At 41.0% G+C, this 27,341-nt stretch overlaps 1 protein-coding gene across 3 annotated transcripts in view; it reads left to right on the top strand.

Annotated features, from left to right (window-relative positions):
- Nucleotides 1-27,079, top strand: part of CFLAR (CASP8 and FADD like apoptosis regulator) — a 34,916-nt gene extending 7,837 nt beyond the window's left edge. For 2 of the 3 annotated variants that reach the window (XM_042475536.1, XM_042475528.1), the window contains 9 exons: nucleotides 5,069-5,512; nucleotides 8,548-8,659; nucleotides 12,244-12,379; nucleotides 14,152-14,240; nucleotides 16,411-16,456; nucleotides 17,580-17,629; nucleotides 18,191-18,266; nucleotides 22,215-22,692; nucleotides 23,689-27,079. In XM_042475536.1, coding sequence (XP_042331470.1) covers nucleotides 5,217-5,512; nucleotides 8,548-8,659; nucleotides 12,244-12,379; nucleotides 14,152-14,240; nucleotides 16,411-16,456; nucleotides 17,580-17,629; nucleotides 18,191-18,266; nucleotides 22,215-22,692; nucleotides 23,689-23,824 — 1,419 coding nt within the window. In that variant the 5' untranslated portion in view covers nucleotides 5,069-5,216 and the 3' untranslated portion in view covers nucleotides 23,825-27,079. Of the gene's footprint in view, nucleotides 1-2,961; nucleotides 3,260-5,068; nucleotides 5,513-8,547; nucleotides 8,660-12,243; nucleotides 12,380-14,151; nucleotides 14,241-16,410; nucleotides 16,457-17,579; nucleotides 17,630-18,190; nucleotides 18,267-22,214; nucleotides 22,693-23,688 lie in introns of those variants that run through there. The other variant, XM_042475544.1, reaches the window with a different exon arrangement.
- The last annotated feature ends 262 nt before the right edge of the window (nucleotides 27,080-27,341 follow it).

The following is a 27,341-nucleotide window of genomic DNA, read 5'->3' as shown; positions in this document are numbered from 1 at the left end:
TCCCATCAGCTCTAGTAATATTATCCCCTCTGTTGTAAACCGCTCGGATTCCCAGTGATTGGGCGGGATATAAATAAAACCTATTATTATTATTATTATTATTATTATTATTATTATTATTGATGGACTGCAGCTTCAATAATAATAATAATAATAATAATAATAATAATAATAATAGGTTTTATTTATATCTGGAGATCTTCCAATTTAGTTTAGTCAAATAAATAATTCAAACTACAGTGATTAAATACTTACTGACACTGCTTATGCCATAACTCCTCCCTGTGACATCCATATATACCTTGGACCTCTGCAGAAGGAGACCTCCAACTGACCTAGAATCCTAGTAGTACAGAGCCACAGGTCACATAGATACCACAATACTCTGTTTTGCAGATGTTTGGGTTTGAGTTTAGATGTTCAGGTGGGGAGGAAATAGGACTATGTAACATGCAGCATGAGGGCAGGCACAGCACCGTGGTGTGGCCTTGCACCAAGAAAAAAAATAAGCACAATACCTCCTACTTTCTCTTTTTGGGGAAAAATTTTTTGTTAGCTCTTTCTTAGCTGGAGGGTGGCTAGGAAGGTAGAAGTGTCTCTCCATACTCTGATGGCTTTTCACATTGTAGAAATTCAGGAGTGGTCTGCACTCCAGAATCCTCATGAAGATGACATCCACTGGCTATTCAGCCCTGCTGAAATATCTTTTGTTCTTTTGGCACAGGTCAGATTGTGGATTGGGTCTTGCTTTAAGCAGGCTTATAGTGACCAACTGCTAGAAGAGCAGGGATCAAATCCCATAGCAGCCTTGGATAAGTCACATTCTCTAAGCATCAGAAGAAGACATTGGCAAAACTGCTTTGAATAAATATTGCCATGAAAACTTTAGGATAGGGTTGACTTGGATAGTCAAATAGTGATAGTCCCACCTATGATTGGCTCAGAACCATATAGTGTGCTGGCTCATTCATCCTAGGAACTACAGAGCAGTTGTCACCATTATGTTGATAGACAGCACTGAAAGATCTTTTTTTCTGAAAGTGATTGAGGCCCAAACTGGCCTGTCATATTTCTTTCTCGTAATTATCGAAGGGCTGCAACATGCTTTACAAGAGTTTTTGGGAAATGAGGTGTAATGGAAACTATGGTTTCCATTTTTATAGAGCATATGCTCTTCTATTCAGGGAGGATACAATAGGATGTGTCTAAGACCATTGACTGATTTCATCCAGTTGGTTGAGAGTTGAGGAACCTTAGGCAGAATCCAGCCCACTTTAGGAATCTGTCCGCCTCTAAAGTGCCCCAGGAGGCCACAGCCCTTTCCCCATGACATCACTGCACAAGTTATTTGCCATTCTCAGAGTTTAAATGGTTCTCCTAAGGCCTAGTTGCTAGCAAAATTGCTTAATGCTAGAATATGTTGATATTTCAGCCCTGCTCACAGTGGAATGCACTCCCTCGGAGGGTGATAGAGTCTCCTTCCTTGGAGGTCTTCAAGCAGAGGCTGGATGGCCATCTGTCAGGGATGCTTTGATTTGGATTTCCTGCATGGCCCTTGTGGTCTCTTCCAACTCTATGATTCACCACTGGAGTGCCACTTCCCCTAGGTTTTTTTTTTTTTTTTTTTTTTGGTAAATGAATCCAGCTCTTTGGCTGAAAGAGATTTCCACTTTTTTTAGCAACTAGGAAGTTTGAACAGCTGCAAACTGGGAAATGCCATGTTTAAATCTTGCTTCTGCCAGAATAGCTTGCTAAACAGCCTTAGGCAAATCATTGTTTTAGTCTCAGTCCTCCCATATGTAAAATGGAAAAAAAAATCTATTGCCTTGATTTCTATGTTATTTATTTATTTAGAGTAGCAAGGCAGGATGTCCTGTGATCTTAGATGTTTCTACACTGATGCACAGAGCATGGAAAATGAACAAGATGAACTCAAACTCCTACCACAGCAAACCAAATATGATATAACAGGCATCACTGAAACCTGGTGGGATGAGTCTCATGAAAGGAATGTAGTAATAGAGGGGTATATTTTTAAGAGAAATAGGCCAAACAGCAAAGGAGGATGAGTAGCATTATATGTCAGGGGTGTTTATACCTGTGAAGAGATGCAGCACTTAAATCCTGGAAGCCAGGTGGAGAACATCTGGCTAAAAATTAAAGAGGAAAGAAACAACAAGGATGTTATTGTGGAAGTCTACTAGAGACACCCAAGTCAGACTGGAGGAGGGCAAACATTGTCCCCATCTTAAAAAAAAAGATCCAAACAATTATTGTCCAGTTAGTCTGACATCAATACAGTACCAGGAAAGATTCTAGAGCAGATTATTAAACAGAGAGTATGTGAGCATTTAAAAGGGAACACCATAATCACAAAAAGTCAACATGGGTTTCAGAGAAGCAAGTCATGCCAGACTAATCTGAGCTCTTTCTTTGATAAAATTACCAGCTTGGTAGATGAAGAGAATGCTGTGGATATAGTATATCTTGATTTCAGAAAGAGCTTTGACAAGGGCTTCATGATATTCTGGCAAACAAGGTAGTAAAATGTGGGCTACACAGTGCAACTGTTAGGTGAATTTGTAAAAGGTTGAATGGCTGAATCCAAAGGGTGCTCAGCAATGGCTCCTCTTCATCCTGGAGGGAAGTGACCACTGAGGTGCCACAGGGTTCTGTACTGGGCCCAGTGCTATTCAACATCTTTATCAATGACTTGAATGAAAGAATAGAGGTCATGCTTATCAAATTTGCAGATGACACCAAATTAGGCGAAGTAGCGAATATCCCAGATGACAAAATTAAAATTCAAAATGATCTTAATAGATTAGAAAGCTGGGCCAAAACTAACAAAATGAATTTTAACGTGGAAAAATGTAAGGTACCAAATTCAGGGGGTAGGGGGAATGAAATGCATAGATATAGGATGGGGACACCTGGCTTAACAAGACTACAGTACAAGGGATCTAGGAGTCCTAGTAGACCACAAGTTGAAAATGAGTCATCTGTGTGATGCTGCAGCCAAAAAAAAAAAAAAAAGCCAAGACAATTCTAGGCTGTATCAATAGAAGTACAGTATAATGTCTAGATTGTGGTAAGCAACAGTGCCATTCTATCCTGCTTTGGTCTGGCCTCACCTGTAATACTGTGTCTGGTTCTGGGCACCACAGTTCAAAAAGGATGGTGGCAAGCTGGAATTTATCCAGAGGAAATGGTGAAAGGTTAGAAACCATGCCTTACGAGGAGTGATTTAGGAAGCTGGGTAAGTTTAGTCTGGAGAAGAGAAGGTTAAGAGGTGGTATGGTAGCCCTGTTTAAATCTTTGAAGGTGTGCGTCATATTGAGGATGGAACAAGCTTGTTTCCTGACTCCGAAATGGAGCAGTGGTTTCAAAGTACAAGAAAAGAGATTCCACTTCAACATTAGGAGGAACATCTTGACAGTAAGAGCTGTGTGACAGTGGAACACACTCCCTCAGAGAGTGGTGGAGTCTCCTTCTTTGGAGGTCTTTAAACAGAGGCTGGATGGCCATCTGTCTTGTGTACTTTGATTGTGCATGGCAGGGGGTTGGACTGGATGACCCTTGAGGTCTCTTCCAACGCTATGATTCTCTTTATACCTTACTTTCCAGGGCTGTTTACAGATTGGTAATTTAACAGTTCCCTGCCCTCAGGTTTATATTCTAAGGCCTGGAACACATGGGTCAAATGAAGCGGTTTCTGGCCACTTTGGAGATGTGATATTCAAATGATGCACACCTCCAAAACGGCCTGAAGCCACAACAACATTGCACTACGTTCCTTTGAACTGGAGCAAAAAAAGCCAGGTTAATCCAGCTTATGGTGGTGTGGGCTGGGGCCAGCATCCGCGGCTCACTTTGGGAGCGGGTTGTGCCATCGGCATAGTCCCAAGTCCAACCCAGTTCTGGCTGGAGTGGACTCAGGCCATTCCTTCCAGCCCTTCTCCTCCAGCCCTAAAAAGACATGACACACCACCTGTTTCAGCCAGATTGGGGCCGTGGCAATCGCAGGGCACAAAAAGGAGCTGCAAAAAGCTTGGTGGCGCTCTTTCAGCACTGTGTCATATGAACACGCAGTGTGGAGCAGCACACGGCGTCATGGTGCCCTGTGGCTGGAGTCGGGGCCAACTCTGCCCCCCAGCCGACCTGTACAGGGCCTTTGTCCAGTAGATACTCCGAGTTCTTCTTTACTTCCATGACAGGGTAGTAGCAGATAACATGGAGGGGATCTTTAATCTTCCTCTGGGCCCAGGCATAGTGGAACTGTGCCTACCTCTCCTTCTCTTTTTTGTTATTAAGATCAGATAACAATTATAGAGTGCATATAAAGCAGTCTGAATACTTAGAAGTGCTTTGCAGTCTGTTTTTGCTGACTTTCTTTTGAATGTACTTTTGAGCCAGTACCCTTTAGTTGTAATTTGATATTAATGGATTGGATTTTGATTCTTTTATCATAAACATCTACTATATTTTGGTTTCTTCATTTTTTAAAAAAATTACACCATCTGGGATGGTTCTATCCTTAAAGACAGATGAAAACAATTGAAGAAATGATTACAAATATGTCAGTTTTTAAATGTTTAATAATATATTTATTATTAAAATTGTTATTAGTAATAGCAATTGTATATTACATGTATTCTAATTATTGTGGCATGTTCTGTAGAAAATTCTAGGTCCAGAATCTTGAAAAACATTATCTAAGTCCTAGTGAAAGAGCACTTTTGTGTGAGAGTAGCTGGCAACATGTCACTTCTAATTTTTACTGGATCATTTTCACTGTGCATATTTGCCTTGTTTTAGTTTCATTTCCCCGTGGGCAGTCCAAGTTATGTGATTAAGAGAGCTTTGCTGCAAACTGGAGATTCCATTTTTCACTCAGTCTGACTCTTGCTTTATCAAGAGAGAAACATGCTATTTCTGAATTTGTGTTCCTGTTGGGTTTGAGCTCATGGTTGCAATGAATGCAACATCAAGGTAGATGTTCAAGTTGAACTTGTTAAATTATCTGCCATGCAATGAAATCTGGGTCTTTAATGTGGTCTCTTTGTAGAGCTTCATTTGATCTATAAAAGACACAAGAAAAAGTCCAACTGCTCAAAGTCATTGAGGGAAGGAAGATACTGGGAGCAAAAGCAAATCCTCTGAGGTGGCTTTCCTGTTTTAGACACACGAAGAACTTAAAAGGACAGTGGCTTGGGATGACTGTTTACAGGGTGCCAGCTAGTCTTCTTCACCAGATTGAGCAGGAACTGGATGCAGAGGAAAAGGAAGCCATGGTTTTCTTATGCCGAGATCTTGTCCCTGACTTGCCTGGGACAGATGTCAGGAACTTGTTGGTGGCTCTGAATGAGAGGGAGATGCTGACTCATTTCACCTTGGCTGAACTGCTATACAGACTGAAGAGGTTTGACTTGCTAAAGAAGATGCTGGCAACTGGGAGAGCAGCTGTGGAAGCCAATCTGGACAGACATCCTCCGATGGTGTCAAAGTACAGGTGAGTTCAATGGGTGAGTTTTTTCTCTCATTTAGAGTACATCAGTAAATGCTTACATCTTGCCCATTATTTACAAATTCAGTTTGAACTACAGCTTCCAGAATCCAGCATCCTGCATGGTAATTGGGATATTTTGGGAATTGGCTGGGGTGACTGAGAACTGTAGTCCAACAATTTAAGTTTTCCAAGCCCAGGTTCAGCTCTGGCTCACTTCCAGGAATATGCTCATGCATGTGCTCTGCTTATGCAAGCAGCATTGTGTTATTCTGTTATCCCTTTTTGACAAACTGGAAAACAGCAAGTTCGTGGAAGAGAACATTGGCTTCATGTTTGTTTGTGCATGTGATGTTATATTAATGACAAGAGGTGGGCACTCAGGCAACTAGCAATTATTTAAGAGTAAATAAATAAATAAGGCATCCTGGCAGCAGGAAGTAGGAACTAAATGCTTGCTTTGACCCAAAGGATGCACTGCTGATGTGTTACCTTGGCGGGATACAAACCGCCATTTAATACGTATAGGATACGTACTAGGGTTAGGAAGGGGCGGTGCTTCCCACCCCCCTAACCCTAGTACGTATCCTATACGTACAAGATGGCGGCGCACCTTCTACATGGGCGCCGCCATCTTTACGTACTGGACGCATAGCGTCCAGACGTGTCGCGGCACCTATGACGTCGCGAGTCTGCGCCAGGCGCCTCGCGACGTCATAGAGGCGCCGCAAGAAGAAGCTCCGAAATGGAGCTTCTTTTTTGCTCCGCGCGGGAGTAGCGCGGTTTGGCTACTGCGGCTCCCGCGTGGAGCAAATGGCGGCGGCGGGGGAGCACCGCAAAGCGGCGGTTTGTACCCTACCCTTGTCTCTCATTCCTTCCCTATCTTTATGTTAACCCTGGCTGTATGTCTTCTTTCTCAATCTCACTTTCCAGTTTCTAATCAGGATCATCATTTCATTTATTTTTCCCATTAAAAAGCAGACCCACATGTTTTGTTGAGAAATGAAGTGGCTTTGTTGCATTTTGGAATGGTGATATCATAATATTTGGCCATACTCTTTTTGGTATAATTGGCCTGTTACAGACAGCCAAAATAAAGCTGCTTCGAGTCACAGTGGAGGTCTTGTGTTTCAATGATGCATGCGTCCTAAGAGTCCAGAAGTCGCACCAAAGCCACGCTCCAGCCCTAGGGACTGGAGCGTGGCTTTGGTGTGGCTTCTGGACTCTTAGGACGCATGCATAATTGAAACACCATACCTCCACTGTGTTTTGAATTTAGAATTCATGTAACAGAAAATTGATCTATGGAGAAGAGAAGAACCTCCCATTTATTGACCTAATTTGTCCCCCAGGCCATCCAATATAGCCTACTAAGGGTCTGGGACAGTACACTCTTGGAAGATTCCCCCACCCACCCTCCCAGTCAGAAGTGGAATGGGGAGGTTAGAAATTGGAGGTAACAACAGGGATTCCCCTCTCTGTGCTCATGTGCACAGGTAATCTCCACTACGATTTCTAGTCAGAGATTGTATTAGCAGCTTCTCCCATGCAGTGGCCTGCCCAATGAAGGAAAGCATAGGCTTCCCTACGAATCCCAGAATAAAGTACTGTACCAGCTTTTTGGATCTGGGAGTCAATTTTGCCAATGGTTTATCCGCCTCAGGAATGCTCCTGGATCCAGTGCATAGATTTGTGCATGCCATTGGGGAGTACTGGGAAAGGTGGGAATGGATGAAATCTGGTTGCTGGGCTGGGCTGCAGCTGCACCAGTTATATGGCCATACTCCTTAACTCAGTCCAGGGCATATGGTGTGGGTGGCATGGGGATCTACATTGATACCCCAAACTAGACCTCACTCCTGCTTTAATCAATTAGCCATTTGTTCATGCATCACCATGTACAGTTTAACAGTGCTACCCTGTGCATGTTATCTCAAAACTAAATCTTATTGTACTGATTGAGGCTTACTCCCTAGTAAACATATTAAGGATGAGAATATATATTCTAGTTGGACGTTCTTCAGCCTTGTTCCCTTAAGATGCTTCAGATTTTTCTAATTCAGTCATTCTTAACCTTTTCTTTAACTCAAGATTTATAACCTTAAAATACGCGCATGCACGCACACACACACAGAGGAAGCTTAATGCCTTTCTTCTTACATTAAATTGTTTTGGTTTCTCTAGTGCTGCAGACAATTAATTTTGGTTCTTTAATAAGGAGAATTATTTACATCTGCTTTTCAATTTAAAGAACATCCATAATAGAAAATTCCACTAATGCAATTACTTTAAGAATGGTAAATCACTTTACAGATTAGTCAATACAAAGTTATATTGATCTGCTGATTAGAAACACAGTATTTTTGTTAGTAAATAAATGTAAGTTATATTTTCTACGACTGATTCTGTTTCTTCAGAAACATCAACACGTACCCTTTCCCTAGCTTAGTAACTGAAAGAGGTAGATGTTGCACCATAATTTGATTTAGCGTCTTTAACCCTGATTGAAAGCCAGATCCTGAGTGTCTGAATGAAAATATTAAATGGCATAAGAGCTGAGACAGCTCCTACCTGCCTCAAGTTTCACTTTCTGTCTTGTCCTTTTTCTCCCTCTGAACTTTCTTAGTACTTGGAATAATGGGAATTACTCCCAAGTGCAAAAGGCTTTAATTGGGAGCCAGAAAGCATGGCCATTCTCCGAAGGGTTGCAAGGGGATGGGAAATTGGGGGAAGGGGTGACTCTTGTCCTTCCTTCTGAGGCTGGCCCCTTCTTCCCCACTTTCTTCTGAATCCAGACCCCCCCCCTTTTTTTTCCCTTCCTTTCTCTTTTTCGGCCTGCCTGCCTACTTGCCTGCCTCCCCTTCCTTTTTTTCATGAGGATGTTGAAATTGGCTCCTACTTCTGCACTTACTGTGCCACCTGGAATCGATGTGTAATGTTGGAAAGGAATACATGTTGAGCAATAGGAAACATTGGGACAGTCAGGCAGGACAGGTAGAATTTTGCTGAACGTGAAATAATTGTAAATTGTGTGTTTGCAGGGTGCTGATGACTGAAATCAGTGAAGATCTGGATAAAGATGACTTGCGTTCTCTTGTATTTCTTCTCATGAATGATCTTGGTGCATCTCATGTGAAGAAGACAAAAGAAAAGGTAAATATTAGGTGATACGATAGCCCTGTTTAAATATTTGGAGGGATGTCATATTGAGGAGGGAGCAAGCTTGTTTTCTGCTGCTCCAGAGACTAGGACCCAGAACAATGAATGCAAGCTACAGCAAAAGAGATTCCATCTCAACATTAGGAAGAACTTCCTGACAGTAAGGGCTGTTTGACAGTGGAACAAACTCCCTTGGAGTGTAGTGGAATCTCCCTCCTTGGAGGTCTTTAAACAGAGGCTGGATGGCCATCTATCAGGGATGCTTTGATTTGGATTTCCTGCATGGCAGGGGGTTGGATGGATGGCCCTTGCTTCTCTTCCAACTCTATTATTCTGTGATTCTATGACCTTCCTGTCTTATTGTTTCACTGAATTTGCCAGAGAATGGTCCATGCACCCTAGTGAACTCCTGACATTTAAAAAACAACTTGTTAAAGTGTGGGATTAACTTCAGTGTTAACTGGGAAATTGACCAAGTTAAGTGGTGTCAGGAGAAAACAAAAGTGTAATACATTAATAATTTGATAAGTAAAGTCGTAGCCATTTCCACTTCTAAGTTCTAGGCATCTTTCACAAGTACTAGTACAATCTTCACAGAAATGTGTTTGTTCATTGTTAAAATGTATTTTAATTTTGTGTTAGCAATTTTGAGTAAAACTGATTTTGAGTAAAACTGATTTTGAGTGAAGTGAGTTCATAATCTAAATGAATGAATTTTTAAAATGGGGAGAAATGGGGCTTTCCTTTCCTTTGTTTTTGCATTTGTCAAAAGGCTACTTGGAACAATTCAGTTGTTGATACTTCAGAACAGAGGCAATTGGTTTCCATGTCAGTGGGGCAATTCTGAACTATAGTCAAAACTTTGAAGGAGTTGTACAAGGTGTTGTGTTGATTTTGGGGATGAGTTTCAGCAATTTTAAAGTTTGAACTAAAACCTGAAGTACATTCTCTGCCCCTCTGACATAGAAGCCACCAGCTGTCACAGTATTAGCATACTGTAAATATTTGATGGACTTCTGGGATTTGTAGTTTTGCAGATTTGAAGTTTTGTGATTTGAAGGATCTAGTGCCACAACAAACTACAAATCCCAGGATCCTATAGCATTGAGCCATGGCAGTTAAAGCAATGCCAAAACTGCATTATTTCTGCAGTGCAGATCCAGCCTTAGAGAAGTTCAAGTAATATGGAGATATAATTATTAGAAAGCGAGGTCATTTGGGGATTGTCAGTAATAGGGGAAGTCCTTTCAATTCCCTGTCTTACTTACATACTGTAATATATGACACAGAATTCCCCAGTGGCTGAGTAAAGGAACGAAATGCAAATTTATTTTAAGAATTACTTTTGTTCAGTCTTCTTAAGAAAGTTGTAGGGAACTTCTTGACTTCTAAGGGCCAAGTTCAATTTCAGAGATGTTCTAGATGTCTCTCCATTACATTCAAGGTGGGGGGGCAAATGTCAGAAAGGTGGGATGAAAACATGCCAGCATATTTTAGCTATAGATTTTTACTATTGATAACTAGATGTTCAACAGAAACATTAAAAGGTTAAACCTTTTATAATTGAGGGGAGGATACTGTAAAAAACTGGTAAACCATCAAACAGGGATGTTATGTCAAGGAAAAAGCAACATGGGATATACAGTCAAAGAAATAAAAGATGTATGTGAGAGTCAGGGTGACTCAGCAGAAGCCAATTGGGAACCACACAGGTGTAAATGGTAATACAATTAACAAGTCCTGAATGCCAAGGACAAGAAATGTAAAGTGGATAATTGGACACACCTGACAATTGTTAAGTGGTCAAGGCTGAGATGATGAAATCACTAATTGTAGGATGAACCAAGAGAACCAATGAGAATGATGTACACACCTACTGGGTGGAAACAGACAACAGTGGGTGGTACCATGCATTGACTATAATAATGACTATGCATCCCAATGTATTTTGTGGGTTGTAGTAGAGTGGGTAGTAGAGTGAGGAGTTGAGTATTGTTGTGTTGGATAGTTTTGGAGCTGTATATAGTAGAATAAAGTAGATCTTTTATATAAGACTACTGAGTCGTCTGGTGTCTTGGGTGAAGCTACAATAACCAGCTGGATCCTGAAGAAGGGTGGAGACTTCTGTGGAAGCAAGAGTGAGAAGGCTTGGAGAGTTTGTCGGGGTCTTCAGCCTATTCTCTGTAACTCTTGCTAAGCCAGGGGTAGGCAACCTTTTTGAGCCGGGGGCTGGGTTGCTGTCCCTCAGACAACTGGGGGGCCGAAGCCAAAAAATAAATAATTAAATATTTTTTTAAAAAAATTAAATATATAAATAAACCAGGACAAGATTTTCAAATAGAAGACACTTTTTAAAAAAAAAAAATTGAGGACACGCAAAAAAAATTGTTGATTTTTTAAAAAATGTTAATATAAATGCATGTTTCTGATGCTTCTATAGACAATTGCCCCCCAAAGGCCCCGGCGGCATTCGGCGGCAGGACCAGGCTGGGGCCGGTCCCAAGGCCTTGCCGGGCTGCATCCGGCCCGCGGGCCGCAGGTTGCCTACCCCTGTGCTAAGCTATAACCACTGGCCAAAACTGGTCAGCGCGGTGCACAACCAGGTGGTGAGTTCAAGCCAGAGGTGAAGAGCTACAACTCCCATCATCCCTGACAGTTATGTGTAAAGAACCACAGCCCTCTTGAGAGGTTTCGTGAGATGGAATTGGAACTGCTGGCAGGAGTGGGCTGGGGTGGATATGGCCATAGGGCCTGAGGTTCCCCACCTCTTGCAGTCTTTATTGTAGGTTTTCTGCCATCCTTTTTTTCCATTGACTGATTTGCCTGAAAGCAAGGAGGGGCTGTGGTAATCCATCAGAATTTAATCATTTGGAAACCTGGGAACCACCCAAGATTTGGACTATATTTCCCATTGTTCCTGACTGCTGACCGGCCCAAATAGGAGTTGTAGGCCAAAATATTGGCTGACACAAGTTTGGAGAAAAGTGTGATTACACCAAGTGTTTAGATTGACAAATCGCTTCATTTTTTAAAAAATGTACTGTTCTGTTTCAGTATAAAAATTAAAACGGGGGGTGGAAGGAGAATAATCTTGCATACCTTTTGCCACTATTTAATGTGGTATTCGGTTCTAGGAATTTTCCAAATTTAAAAATAAAATGTAAAATAAATCAGTCTGAACTTTGATGCTAGAGTCTTTCCCCACACCACACCCTTTTTTGCCTCCTGCCCCCGTAAACCTGGACTCAGACATTGGTCAGCTATGACCTTATTGTGATGTCCATTTGGGATGCATAAGCTACTGTGTCTTGGAATCAATCCATTATCAGTAAAATAGAAGATCAGAATATCTCCTTTGCAGGTTAAAGTAGGGTAGTGTAATGCTGATGTGAATGACATGAATTTGCTGGTGCAGGAAACATAGGAACCTGCAGTTGTATGGAAACGTTACCGAAATGTATTTTTTATATCTAGGTTAGCTTAAAATAAAATCATATTGTTCTCTGCTCTGTTTCTCTAACTTACCATTCAGTTTCTCAAGAGTCTGCTGTTTAATACATGGGTTTTAACTTTTCTAGAGTTTCTTGACTATTATAAATGAACTTGAGAAGCTAGATCTGGTGTCACCAAATCAACTGGATTTGATAGAAAATTGCTTCTTGCACATTCACAGGAAAGATTTGGCAAAAAAGATCCAGAAGTACAAATGGGAAGGTAAGATGTGCTTGCTTGTTTTCCTGTTTGGTCTTCTTGGCTGGTTGATATGGAGAGCTGCTCCTGGGCCTGCATAGGTAGGGAAACACCTTGCATATCTCATGCTGTTATGTACCCTTACTTGGGACCACCTCCCACTGATTCAGTCAGACTTGCTGAATGATTACACTGCTAATAATAATACACTGTGAATAACTGTTACAGTAAGGAATATCTCACACTGTGACACTTTTAAATTGAAGAACTCTTTCCAGATCTGTAGATTTCATAGTTATGAAAGTAGACAGACATACAGCATTTCCACATCACTACTGCCTTGTTACCACTAAAAATTCATGCTAAGATACCACTACTTCATTATTAGCTTAGTAGTTTGGGTTGTCAGATTAAAAACCATCAAGGGCTTCTGTGCTTTAATGGTTGTGTAGAAGTGGGAATTTCAGCATGTGTTGCTTGTCCTGTAACCAGGTTACAAACAACACCTGATGAAATTCTCTCTTCTACAGAACCATTAAAGGTACAGGAGCTGTCTCTAGATTTCACTCTGGTAACCCAAGTATTAATAGTATTGTTCAGAGATTCACCCTGTAACTCTATTAGAATCACATGAAAGAAGCTGAGCAGGTAAGAGCCTGCGCTGGCCTTATCCTCCTATCAACATAATAATAATAATAATAATAATAATAATAATAATAATAATAATACATTTTATTTATAGACTGCTATTCCGCAATGATCATAGCGGTGTACAGTACAAAAATGCAATAAAATCCAATACAATGCAATCTCTCTCCCTCAAGATGGTGGCTGAAGGGAGGTCTTTTCTTCTTCCAGGCAGGCCTGGTGGTGCTAACCTGCCTCTCTTTCCTTCAAGATGGAGGATGAAGGGAGGGCTATTCTTTTGTCCTCACATAATTTCAGGCATTGGAAAGGTTGACTTTGACAGCAGATGTCCATCCCTGTTTTTGTCATCTCCCTTCAACCTAAAGTATCCTGATTTTTACAATGTTGTAAATATACAGGTAGTCTGCCTGAGTACCCAGGGCTTAGAAAACTCATACTTTCAGACTATAACTCCAAGAATCCCACAGCCAGCAGGGTCACTGTCCATGTTAGCAGGGAGGATGGCGGAATTGTGAATCCAGAAAAAACTAACGTTTTTCATGTTCTGGATTTGCCCGCTGCAGACATTCAGTTCCTACCACAAGGAGGTCTGTGGAAACAGGCTGTGGTCAGGAGGAAGGAACAAAAGGTCATCACCACTCTCCTGCAGGTCTGACTGCATGAACTTAGATAGGAATTTATCTAGAGCAAGGAAATTCTTGTTTGTTTAAATGTGTTAGGTTCAGAGACTGTTAGTTAGCATCTTAACTTTTTGCTTTTGGTTCTTGTTAATGACCACAAATACACAATGCATTCTATTTAGCAGCATTTCCAACCTGTTCGCCTTTCATAGTCCATCATATTTTTAAAAATTATTTATTTTTATTTTCCCTTTTTTCTTTTTAACAGAAAGGGCATTTTCTGTTTCATAATGTGGAAATGGGGCATATTTTATAGTGAAGAGGTTGAAAGTCTGAATGTCAAGGGTGGGTGAGATTGACTGTGCTGGCTAGGGATGATGGAAGTTGGGGTCTGGTAACATGTGAAGGACCAGATATTCCACAATAGGTTCAGATTTCAAAGATGGATGAGGATGGTGTTGGAATGTATTTGCTCTTAGGGAATGACTGCTTTAGTGCCATTTCTGAGAGCCTCAATTTAATTTTCAGCTCTGGTGCATCCAGTTGACATTCCATCTGTCTATGCAAACACCCTGCAGGCATCATTTCCTAAACTGTCTCTTGCTGACCCTCCAGTGGTAAGTGCATAGTAATCCCATATACTAAAGTTGTTGCCAAAACATGGTTTCAAGATAAAGCAGTTTGCAAAGCACAGAATACCAGCATGTTACAGAAAGCATAACTAATAACTGTGAATTGACAGAAATGCTGCTGCTTTAGATTCTTTCTAACTACACTCAGCACAGTATAGCCCTCTTATCTCTCTGCCAGACGTTTCATTAAACCTGGAGTGAGGGATGGTGTGGCCCTCTAGATATTGATGGACTACAGTTCCTGTCATCCTTCACCATTGGCTATGGTGGCAGTCCATCTGGAGGGCTACAGATGCCCCAAAGGATAAGTACCATATCTTATCCTGAGAGAAAGTCCTGTGATTGAAATTTTCCCACCCTTTAATGTCCACCACATGTGTGCTATCAACAGCATGCAATAGGGACCATCTTTTCATTAGGTAACAGCTGTACTTTGCATGCAGTGAGCAAGTACAAACTAAGTGTACAAATTACAGCTATCACCGCTTGAAAAATTGGGCCCTGTTGCATTTTGGTTGATAGCTTGCCAGTGGTGGACATTAAAAATAAGACATTAACGGTAAGACAGCGTAGGCCTTTTGCTCAGGATAAGGAACAGAACTGAGAGATAGGTGTTCAAATAAAGATATGAAGCTGGAGACAAAGCTACTAGGTGTGAGCAAGGGCTGGGCAGACCACTGCCAGACCCCCCCCCCCCCGCAGTCCACTGTCACTGCCCCCTTGGCAGTCTCCCCCCTCCCCTTGCATCAGGTGTCACCAAGCCTGGTGATGCCACCAGGAAGACCTCCTCATCTTCCTGCCTCTACTGTCCTGTCTCTGTCCTCTTTAGACAGCAAATGTTTTAAAGACAATGTGGCAGAGGACTCTGTATATGCACCACAGCATGTGCAAGGCTATCCTTTGATGCTTCAGCTTTGCAACACTCTTTCGTTTACCTCAGTAAATCATTTTGAAGGATGCTTGTATCATTTCCCTATTGTTTCACACGCAGAATGCTCTTTTTCTACTGCTGCTCAGTGTGACAAATGAGTAATTTATATGTGGGATTGCTGGTGAGATGTGTGTACATACACAATCCTGAACACAAGATAGTATTTGGACTTTGTGACTTAAAAGTTTGCTTATTTCAGCTTTAGTTAATGTTATTGTATATCATAAAAGGATTGATAAATGGATTTGTTGCATAAGGATGCATCTCTCAGCCTGAAGGAGAGGGGGAAGGCAAAAGAGCGAGGCCAAAAATGTCAAGATGTTTTAGTTTACAAGTTCTTAATTGTCAGAAACAAATCCAGAGGAGAGATGTTTCAAGTTTTTTGAATGGGGGAGAAGGAGCTTGGATAATGTCACAGAGAAGGGAGCACAGACATCTAGGGGACTTCAGAGGGCCAGACTTAGACTGTGGGGAGATCAGATTTGGCCCCAGGGCCTAAAGTACCCCATCTCGTCTATAGAAGCTCTAGGATACAAACACAAGAGTACTCCTACTGGATGAGACCAAAAGCTTATTTAGCCAAGCATCTTGGATCTTGTAGTTAGTGACTGAGCAGTTTAGAAGTAAGAACATGAAGGTAATAGTTGTTCCCAGCTGTGTGTCCTCCTTTGACAACTGGCATTCAGAGGTATACTGTGTCTGAATGTGAGAATTTCTATTGAACAAATATAGGCAAAAAAAAAAAAAAACCCACCAATGGACCCGCTTCCCTGCAAATTTGTTTAATTCCCTTTAATTTCCATCATCTAAGACAGTGGCCATTGCCATATCTTCAGCAAGAAAATTCTTTACATGCATTAAGAGTGGAAGAGTCCTTTCTTTCACATGTCCAGAGTCCACTCTGAATCAGCTCTATTGGGTGATCCATAGGTTGAAAGCGAGGGAGATAGAAAAAGGAGAGAAATCTGTCTCCAGGTTGTATGTGTAATTAAATAAACCCCCACAATGCCACTTTAGAGATGGATTAATTAGAACTGCTATGTCCATAATGTGGATTTACAGCATTTACATGTATATGTTATACTGGCCATTAATATTTTCCTAATAATCACCATCATGAGATTTTCTGCCTTTGCCACCATAGCACAGTCCTGTGGTGCATTATTAGTGAAAGATAATGATTTTATGTTTATTTTAAAATTTATTTAAAATTTTTATTTGCAGATCATGAATAAAGGAATGTTGCTAAATAGAGCATGTGCTGTTAAAGGTAAGGCCTGTCAATCCTTACAGCAGTAAAGGAGAACCTGTTACCATCCATATGTTGATGAATTGGTGTTTCTATTAGCTCTTGTCATCACCCAGGCTGATAGGAGCTGATAATAGTTTGAATTTAATTATAATTGGGGGATTAAATGATCCCCAAGCCTACCTTACAGCCACTGGTCTTAATGGCACTTACTTTTCAATAGCATTTTATGCGTGCATTGTTGGATTTTCAGTTCATTGGCAAACGCGTGTCATGTTCTTTCATTATTATGTAAGAATGCTCAGAGGTTTTAACTGGGATTTTCCTTGTCCTAACTTGCCCTAACTCAACACTTTAGTTGCTGCTTCACATGGCTACACACTAGTAAGACTAGCTCTTCTCCCAGTTTTTTAATATGTATGTCCTGGCCATGAAAGCCACTAGATGACCTTGGGCAAGTCACACTCATCTTCAGAGGATGGCAATGGCAAACCCCCTCTGAAGGAACTTGCCAAGAAACCCCCGTGATAGGTTCACCTTAGGGTCCCCATAAGTCAGAAATGACTTGAAGGCACACAACAACAACAACAACAACAACAACTTGGAGTAGGTTTGCCAGACTGGGTCTGGGACAAGGCTCCACCAAGCCAGTCTTCCCTTACCTTCCAAACACCAACTTTTGGATCCAGCCATCCCCTCACAACATGGATGTTTCTTCCCCAGTAGAGAATGGGGGGGAAGGGCACAGAGGTACGCCCATCTCTGTTCTTGTTGCCAGCACCTACCTACACCATCTTCCCCAGTCTGCACCAGGGAGGCAATAGCTGTGTTGAAGGGGACAGTGGCAGCTGAAAATTAAGGTTTGTAAGGTGAGGGAGGACAGGTACCTTCATCTGGCATGATGAAGTTTTGCAGTACTTTATCCTGCTCCAAAATCTGCTCAGAATTATAGTTATGGTAACACTACCCCATAGCCATCCTAGTTACCCTGTCTTGGATGTACGTTTGTGTCCAAGGTGATGTGAGAGAGTTTGACTAGCCAAAATGTTGATATTGATATTGTAAAGCATAAGTCTTTGTTTTAAAAGTTAAAGCTGCTACTGTGGTGTTCTGAAGATAACAAGATTGAATTCTCTGTCCACAGCTGAACCTGTTCACATATCAATACCAGAAACAGGAGGAGCCGCAGTGCAGGTATTGTGCAACACAAGGACAGCCATCCCATCATCTTACCATCCAGACCCCTTTTGTTCAATATAGAAATCCCCTAAAGGCTTTCAAAAAGTAACAAATGTCACAACGTCACCGGAGAACTTCTGATCTTCCAGATGTTGTTTGGTAGCAACTCCCATAGGGCATAGCCAGACACTTATCCAACCCCCCCCCCCCCCACTAGCCACAGAATTACCATTCAGGGGACGTCAACACAGCAAAAATGTGAATCCTAGGGATGGTGAACGGGGAGTCCTAGCAGAATTCCACCTTTAGAATTCTTACACTAAATTGGGCAGTATAGGATGCCAGGCAATGACTTCTCCCTGATGTCCTCTCCTGTTTTATATGGCAGGCAAAGGACATTGATGTCAAGGAACAATGCCATGTCCAATACCTCTGCTGTCAAATGCTTTCTGTCACTCAAATGCAAACAACTGGGTTATATAGTCTATCAGAGAAGACAGAGAAGTACCTTCAAGTGTGAAGAGTAAAAAAGGAGACCTGTGGGTTGAAGAGGACTTACTTTTGTTACCTTTGCAGGTGATTAGCAAGTACAGGATGCAGAGTCAGCCCTTAGGAGTGTGCCTGATTATAGACTGTATTGGCAATGATGCAGGTAAGTGTCGGGGAAACGATTTCTCCATCCTAGAAGGCTCCACAACAGCTTGGAGCCTTCCAAATGTATTGTGCTATAATCCTCCCCACCTGATAGCTCAGCCTTGACTCCTGATGTGAACATCCTCAAGTAGAGTTAGCAAGGTAGGACATGGTTTATTATGACACACATCAGTTATTTTAAGACATCTTTCTGTCAACAAGGAAAAGGATGTGCTTTGGTTTTGGCAGAATCCTGAACAACCATACTGATTTGGACAGATGTGGGAGCTATTCAAATTGAAGTCGAGCTCTCCAAAGTAGACTGAATCTGAATCTTATGGTTGGTGCACACCTTTAGGTCAGTATGGAGATACTGTCTTAGATAACCTTACTTGAGCTCTCTTAATTGCTCCTTCACATTTTAACTACCTTACCAACCCACAGTTGATAAAATAAGGATTTAAAAAACTAAATATTACTGGGTAAAGTAGGGTACCTAATCCATGTCTGCAGTTGCACATAATAAATAATAATAAAATTTGTATTTTTATACCGCCCTTCCATAGATCAGGGCGGTTCACAGCAAATATCAATAAAACACAACATATATATTCAGGTTAAAACAATTACACAGCAACAGAATAAAACCCCCGTTAGCCAGTCCTCTTTGCCACAGAAGAGGAAGGGAGGCCCACTGGACTTTAGTCAGGGAATGCAAGCTGAAATAGAAAGGTTTTTAGGTCCTTTCTAAATTGGGCCAGGGAGGTGGCCGAGCGGAGCTCTGTGGGCAGGGTGTTCCAAAGGGCCGGGGCAGCGATGGAAAATGTCTTCCTCGCGGTGGAGGTCAACCTAGCCCCTGGCACCCTAAGTAATTGCTGCCCAGATGTTCTGAGGGTGCGGGACGGAATGTACGGGGAGAGGCGGTCCTTCAGGTATCCTGGGCCCAAGCCACTAGCGATTAGGGTTATTTCCCAGGGTAACTAATCCAATGTGAAATATTCTCTTGTGGTTGTAGTTAAAATCCAGAGTTTCTCATTATTCTGTCTATATTATTTCTTTCAATGAGTCTGAGAGCCTTCTTGGGAGCTTTGTTTCCTCTAAAAATAGACAAATACAGTGTATCATATGTGGGCGTGCCTTACGTGGCTTTCAGCATATGCAGAAAGCGGATTGGGAAAAGAGGCGGTGTGCATTTAAATAGGGCTCAAACATAGGCGGAATTCCTTTTACGTGGGTTTTTTTTTTCCCCCAGAACGGAGCCCTTGCATAAAGAAAGAGCAGACTAATTTCCTTTTCCTTTCCTTTTAAAAACATTTTTGGTAGATCATGCAAATAAAATTCTTTCTAGAGGATACATGTAGGCTACCCCTTGCATGTTTTTTTCCTCCTCTGTAATCACTTTGAGATATTCCTGAGAGACTTTTATGTAGCAGAAACAAAGAAATCTCTTAAGGGTTTGAAACCTGGCCCTGGAAACACAAAAGTGGCTAAAAATAACATGCAGAGTGAGGGAAGATGGGGCTGCTTGATGCCTTAGAGAGCTTTGGAACAGAGGGAGAAAGGGAAGGCAGTGAGCTTCTTTCCCCTTTCTCGTCTACAGCAACTGTGGGAAATTGAAAAAACAGAATAATAAAGCATTAAATACCTGTGTGTCTAAAATCTAGAAAGAAGGAGATGATCAAATCTCACATAGTTAGTGCCATCACTATGAACAGCATTTCATATGGTGATCTGTAAGCATCATATTGGCAAAAGCTGTCCTTAAGGTAATTTCATCCCAGTTGTGGACTGAAGGAAACTGGCAGTATTTTAAAAGTATTTCCAGTTGGGGCCTAGAAACTGGCAAGAAATGCAGCTGCTATGAATCTGACAGAATATGTTTGACTTTTTGGACACCACCCACTCTTCTGGTGTCCAGTCAACTTTATTATGATCACAGATCAGGAAGGACAAAAGCAGAATATAACAGAAAATCAAAATTTAAAAACACACAGCTTCCAGGTAACAAGAATTCCTATGTGAGTACATAAGTGGCAGTTCAACAACCAGCTTCTAAATCAATACCTAATAGCATTCTTTAAGATCTAGTTGAGCCATAATGGGATTTGACCAGCTTCCTTCCATACTAACATAGAAAACTTTGCACTCTTCTGCATTCTTTAGAGAAATCTGAAAGAAGAGAGTATACAAATGATATCTGCTTGTGAAGTTTTCCAAAATTGGGTTTATAAATTGGAAACAAATATGATTTACAATAAAGCCAATAGAACATACTATATTTAGCCATTTCAGTGATGCCTGACTGACAATGCCACATACACTGTGCCTAAGGAATTTGTCATCTCTCCCTTCTATTGGGGCTGATTAGACATTTCCAGAGTAAAGACAATCTGTGGGAGCAAAGTCTGTGCCATGGTTCATACTGCAAGATAGTGTTCAGTTCTTGCTCTGCAAGGTTATGTCCCAGCTCTGTTTCTTGTTTTCCTGGCCTTAGGGAGTCTCAAACACACTGGTACTGAAAGGGAAAACCCATACAGTTGTAATCTCAGTTTAACAGCCACAGATCCAAGCAGAGGAAAAATTGTCGATTAATTTCAGGGGCTAGGCCAGAAGGAATAAGTTTCACCTTAAGCCAATAACTAATTATGTAGTAGCAAGTATGTGCTTCAAGCATGACCATCAGAAAGGCAATGTGGAACATCAAGGATGGCATGCAGAAATTTATAAATGCACATCTGAGAACTGTACAAAAGTTGTGATATTACTTTGCCCTGGAAGATTTTTTTTTTACAGAAGGCATATGTTCAAGCCTCCTTTCGAGAAAATTTCTTTATGGATGAGAACTGTTCTTTGGGCATTCTGAAAGATTGCACTCCCCATGCCCCAAATGACTGAAAAACGACTATCAAATGCTTACATAGTGTGACCTGTTCTGTATCATGATAAGTTTGGGGCTAAAACCCAGAATTTTGATCTTGTGATGACTTATTGTAAGCCCCTTCTCTGTATAGTGTGTAGAAAAAAAATCTGAAGGGCTCTTCTAAGGTTCCTTTCCAAAAGGGAAATAAAATTACTGTATCATCTGAATACATAAGATAGGAATTTACTAATTTGCTGTTCTAGGTGATTGAGAGGCTACATTAGATATGTTGTTGTTTGTTGTTAAGGCAAACCTAAGAACCTATCACAGGATTTTCTCAGCAGGATTTGTTTCCTTTCCTCAGAGATTGAGAGAGTGTGACTTGCCAGAGGTCATCCAGTCAGTTTCCATGGATGAGTGGGGATTCATACCCTATTCTCCAAAGCTAGAGTCTTAATGCTCAAACCACTACACCACGCTGGCTGTCTACTAAATAAGTACTGTAATGAAGACAGATGTGACCCAGCAGAAAAATCACATCTGTAGTCCAGCCTGAACCTAACTTATGTCCCTGAATCAGGGATTACTGCAAAGCTCCACACACATTCTTCCAGGAAAAACATTGTTTGTCAGGGAGTGGCCAATTTGGGCCATCCATCACCAGTTGATGAGAGCCTGCTTCCCTCATTTTCTAGAGATTGCTTGATTTGAGCTCACATTTGCCCTCAAATGGCAGAACTGAAGAACTGGCCTCGTCTATCAACCAGTGATAGCAGGGCAAAGCAATGCCTCCTTGCCTTCCAGGAATAAACATCTTGGCAAAAGAAGAGCATCAGCCTGACCCACAGATTGGGTAGGAAGGAAGATGTTCAGTGCTTACATTTTTCATCCAGCCTCCGCCTCCTTCCTTTCCCTTTTGTTTCATGTCTGTTAGATAAAGAACTTGCAGGCAGGGGTAGTCTTATAAATATTAAATAAATTGATGATGATGATTTGTGAGTGTAGCCAGATCTACAGCCCAGTTTGGCTATGCACAACTTGGATTTGCTTGTGGGAATGGTATGTATTCATCTTTCCTTCTTTCTTGTGTTGCTTTTCATTCTTTAGGAATGCTGGCAGACACCTTCAGGGCACTGCATTTTGAGGTTCGTTGTCACCTGTTCCTGAATGTGGGTTCCATGATGCGTGAGTTGAATGATGTAGCAAGACTAAGAGAACACAAAGTATATGACTGCTTTGTTTGTATCCTGGTCAGCCGAGGGAACCATCAGCACATCTTCTGCACAGATCATGTTGTTCCTGGATTCTCACTGGAGAGGGTGAAGCATTATTTTGTTGGCGACAGATGTCCTGACCTCTTGGGAAAGCCAAAACTCTTTTTCATTCAGAACTATGTTGAAGCCAGTAATTGGCAACATAATACCAGTCTGGTTGAAGCAGATGGAGATTTGTGTACTATTCCACAAGTAGCAGACGTCCTCTGGAGCCAGAGTACACTGGATGCATCAGCCTTAGAGAGATCACCAAACTCCTCTTCTTACTATCTGACAGCTCTAGCAGAGCTTTTGATTGATCCACGCAAGAGGTAGGAGGTTGTTTTGATGAGGGTGGGCTACTGGGGAAGGTCTGGCAGCCAGTTCTCTGCCCCAGGACTCTCAGGGGTGCACAGACAGCCAAAAAACAAACAAAAACACCAAAACAAAACAAAAAGTGGCCAGAAACCAGCTTCTGGTTTTGAAAAACTCATATTTTTATGTTAAACAGTTCATAACATGCTAGCAAACTGTTTAAAAGGTTAGTATCTTTTCCTGTAGACTTTCAGGTGGAGGAATTTAACCTAGGGGGAGTTAGAGAATGGGTGGTCTGGAAGGCTCATGTGCCAGAAAAACCATATCCAGAGGCTGCTAATGGCTCCAGGACTACACTTTGCCCTCCTCTGTTTTACGCACTGATTCAGTACTTGCTCCTAAACATTCCCATGGGAATGTTCTACAGAGTATGGAAGATGCACAGAACTGTGACGCTGGCCTGAAACAGACAGACCAAAAGTGCCGCCTTTGGGCCAATCTGGGAGTGTGGCATTCCGATGACGCATGCCCCCGGATTAGGCTGAAGTTGCACCATGACCGCCTAAGGCAGCCCAAATCCAGCTACAAAAGGAGTGCAAAAAAGCGCTTCCTGCTGGCAGTTTATTGCGGGCAGCAGCCAGACTCAGGACTGTGGCATCTCAGGGCATGTTCATGGAGGGGTTTTAAAGCATGTAAAAGTGCAAATAGATAAATAGGTACTACTTTGGTAGGAAGGTAACAGCGTTCATGGACAGTGCTGGGTCTTCAGCTTAGTAACAGATGAGCTCGCCCCCTACAGTTGGACTTGACTTGACAACTTTGTCAAAAGGGAAACTTTTATCTTGATCTTTTTATCTTTATCTTTACTATATCAAATAGCAAAATAATAAAAAAAAGGTTTCCAAAGCACAGAGCTGTTCATCTGGAGATTATTTTTCAAGGTTTTAGAAGTGATGTTATCTTCAGTATTGAAAGACTTCATTCTTCCTTTCCACAATTCCTTTTCTTTGCAGGAACCTGCCTCTGCTGGATATTCTTGTGGAACTGAGCAACAGAGTTTATGAAAGGAACAGGACTAACCCTGCAGAGCAGTATTCACTTGTGTTGAAGCACACCCTCAGGAAAAAGCTTTTTCTTTCTGACAGCTAAACATACAAACCTAACCTGAGATGAGTGTGACCTGAAGAGGAGTGTTCTGGAAAGTTACCCAGTGTCTTTCTTTTGAGGAACCAAGTGCTGTGGTATTAAGAAGCATGTTGTACGTTTAAAGCTGCTGTGGGACACAACTGATAAATATCTGGCACATTACTTATGCTACTGTAGCAGGTTCTAGATGTCATTGATAATGTGCCTTTCTTTTAAGTTGCCTCTGATGAGCATTTGTTGGGTTTCCTTCAGAGAAATATATTTCTTTCTTATCCTCCCGAGTGGGTGTCAGATCAAGAGAAGACACTTTTGAGGCCCTACACAGATCAGTTCTGCAGACAGATAGAGGCCTTGGCTGCCATCAGCCCCCTAGTACGTAAAGCGATAAAGACTTGACTTTGTTAGATAAAGGGCTCTCTGGTAGAAATGCCATTAAGGAAAAGACATAGCAAAAGAGGTACATCTCTGAGCCTGAGCAACAGACACTTGCTTTTGAAATCTTGCTGTTCACAGGCTTTGAAGGTCTAAATGCCAGCCTTTCTTAAAATGCTGCCATCCAGATGTCCTGGACTACCATAATCCAAATAGCCATAGTGGCTGGGATGTTGCAGTCTAGTACTTCTGAAGGGCACCCGCTTGGGAGAAGGTTGGTCTGGGTTATAAAATATACTAGTTGGAATCTCCTGTACATTGTGCCTAGCCTGGTTGTTGAGATTCAGTGTCTTTCTTGGACATAATCTTGGAATTGCATCCTGTACCACCATTAGGCCTTTTCCAATATTTACTGAGAGTATGTCACAGAATAATTGTTTCAGTGGGTAGCTCTTCCTCTTTAGTCCCTGGCCACCAATTATTTTAGTGTGGAATTGCACAGATGGCTGATACACTCCTTCCCACATCCTTTATATTCAGAACTTAGTTTTCTACTAAGCATAGGCAGCTGAGAGGCCTCACATAGCATAGGCATAGCACTAAGACATTGCTATTCTAGCAGAATCTTTGCTGTTATGTGTTCATGACAAACTAAATTAGTTTACTTGGGGAAGCAGGCATGTGGCAAGGAATATGGAAGAAGTTTTGGGTGAGATGGAAGTACTGATATTGTGGTAAATTGCAGAGTATAACAAATAAGACATGGTATGGGATTGAAATCATCTGTTTTTCTGCTGGCAATTGTTGAACAGGCAATAATTCAGAAATGTTAAGTATAATTGTTATCAGTAATATTTATTTATACTTCTCATTTGTCTAATCAATATTCTATGTTTCACTTGTAGGTGTAACTTGTTATGTTATTTTCTTAAAGCAGATTTTCTGTCATTTTTTTGTTGTGTTTTCCTTCCAACTCTCACAAAACACTTTAGTCTTTTTATAAATGTACATATTTCTGGAAATATTGTCATGAAGAATTGTTCCTTATCTTAAATTAGATCTCAGGAAGTTCATTTCTGCTAAAATAGATGTTTGAATATTAATTCATGGATCAGAAGAGCTGTATACATCACCCTGATCCCTTTTTTTTTACAGCTCCTCAAGATTCCATACCCTTGCCATTCCCCAGAATATTTGTGGGCAGAAATCTCCTCAAATAGGTCACTGGCCACTCCTGGTGTGGTGGATATTTTAATACCGTAACCATTCAAAAAACAGAAACAGGAAGTGACTTCTGGTCACTCCCAGGTTGGGGTTTGGGGAGCTCTGTGATCTGTGGGTGGGATGTGGGGACAAAATGTGGACCTTGTTTTAGCCATCGTTGCCTTGCTTAAAAAAAAAATACACCCCACTTTTTTGCTGTACTTGCCAAGTTACTTTTGGGGATTGCAGCTTTTTTGTCCATGTTGGCTTGGAGTTGTAGTCGAAGAAGATGACTTTCCAGATTCCGAGTTTTCTGTTAAGGTGTAGTGACCAAAGCAGTTTCTGTTATAGTAGGTTTCCAAACTAATTCCATTATTATTCAGTTATGTAACCCTCCCCCCATTTCTATTTTTCTCTTTCTAAAGGAATACAAAAATTAAATTTAATTATGTTTTTTTAAATAAGTAGTGAAGTAGCTGTGATGTTGTAATAACTGAAAAAAAATTAAATAGATCACATAATATTAGTTTCAAAAGGCTTCAAAACTATACACTGGTTGCATTCATATACAGCTGGATTCCTGAAGAATCCTGTTTTGCCTTGAATTATTTGTTTGTGTATGCACAAAGTCTGTTAGCATTCACTTATCCAGTCCAGCTATCTGTTTTTAAAGGAGTCTTGCACTGTGAAGTTGAAGGCTTTCATGGCTGGTATCGATGTTTTTTGTGGGGTTTTTGGGCTGTGTGGCCATGTTCTAGAAAGTTTTCTTCCTGATGTTTCGCCAGCATCTGTGGCATCTTCAGATGCCAGCCACAGATGCTGGTGAAACATCAGGAAGAAAACTTTCTAGAACATGGCCACACAGCCCAAAAAACCCACCAAAAAACACGGGTCTTACACTTTTTATTCTATATGATTAATAAAACACAGAAAACTCAAGGCATTTTTATTGCATAACCTTATGAAGAATTTGGTTTCTTTTTTGAGTGCACTGATTTCAGTGGATTTGGGTGCACCAAACTATATAAGCAGTGGTATTTACAAGTTAGCTCCAGAGCTTGTAGTGGCATTTTTAATTGACACAGCTCCCAGAATTCATCAGCCAGCCTGACTGGACATGATGCTGGGAACTGTAATCCAAATAATTTACAAGCTTTGACTAACCTTGGTACATGAAGGAAGCCACCTTACACTGAGCAAGATCACTGCTCCATCTTCCCCAGTGTTTGTTCACATAGCAGCAGCTCTTCAGATTCTTCCCTATATAGCAAGCACTAAGGCTGCAAACATGTGTTTTAATTAGAGATGTGCTCATGTCCTTTGGTGTGGTTGTAGAAATACCTAGCATGTTGAGTTGTGCTGTGTGGTTTTTAAAAGTCTGTCCTTAGTAGTTAACCAAATTGAGAAGATAACAAAGGTGAAATGAAAGTGTGCTCAGCCAAAGTGATAAGTATCTTATTCCATTCTACCTGCACAATATCCTTTGCTGAAGTTTTTATATTTTGAATATATATTTCCAGACTTTATTATTATATTATTAAAACTGTCTATTAATATTACCCAGTCTTCATATCTGTTTTAAGGGACTTATGTTTAAATAATATATTGCTATTTTATTGTACTTTTAAAATACCAGAACTTTTTCTTTCTGATTTTGGTTATAATATAGTACTTTGAAATACAGATTGTCAAAGCCTTTGGGATCTTCCAGATTTTCTATCTGTTTTATTTTTTTTAGCAAACAAAAGTCTACTGTATAGATTTAATAGTCATATGGAGAATTAAGAAGAATTGTAAACATACCTAATACTTTTAGGATCAAATTGTAAGGTAGCAGTCTTATAGAAATGTAGAAGAAATGTATGAGATTTACATATGAAAGAACATATTAAAGCTTTTGAGTTGTAATATTTCTAGGGGCTATCAGATGATGGCTTTAATCCTT

Source organism: Sceloporus undulatus, chromosome 1 (genome assembly GCF_019175285.1).
Source record: "Sceloporus undulatus isolate JIND9_A2432 ecotype Alabama chromosome 1, SceUnd_v1.1, whole genome shotgun sequence".
NCBI lineage: Eukaryota > Metazoa > Chordata > Lepidosauria > Squamata > Phrynosomatidae > Sceloporus > Sceloporus undulatus.
This window is presented reverse-complemented; position numbering and strand designations above follow the sequence as displayed.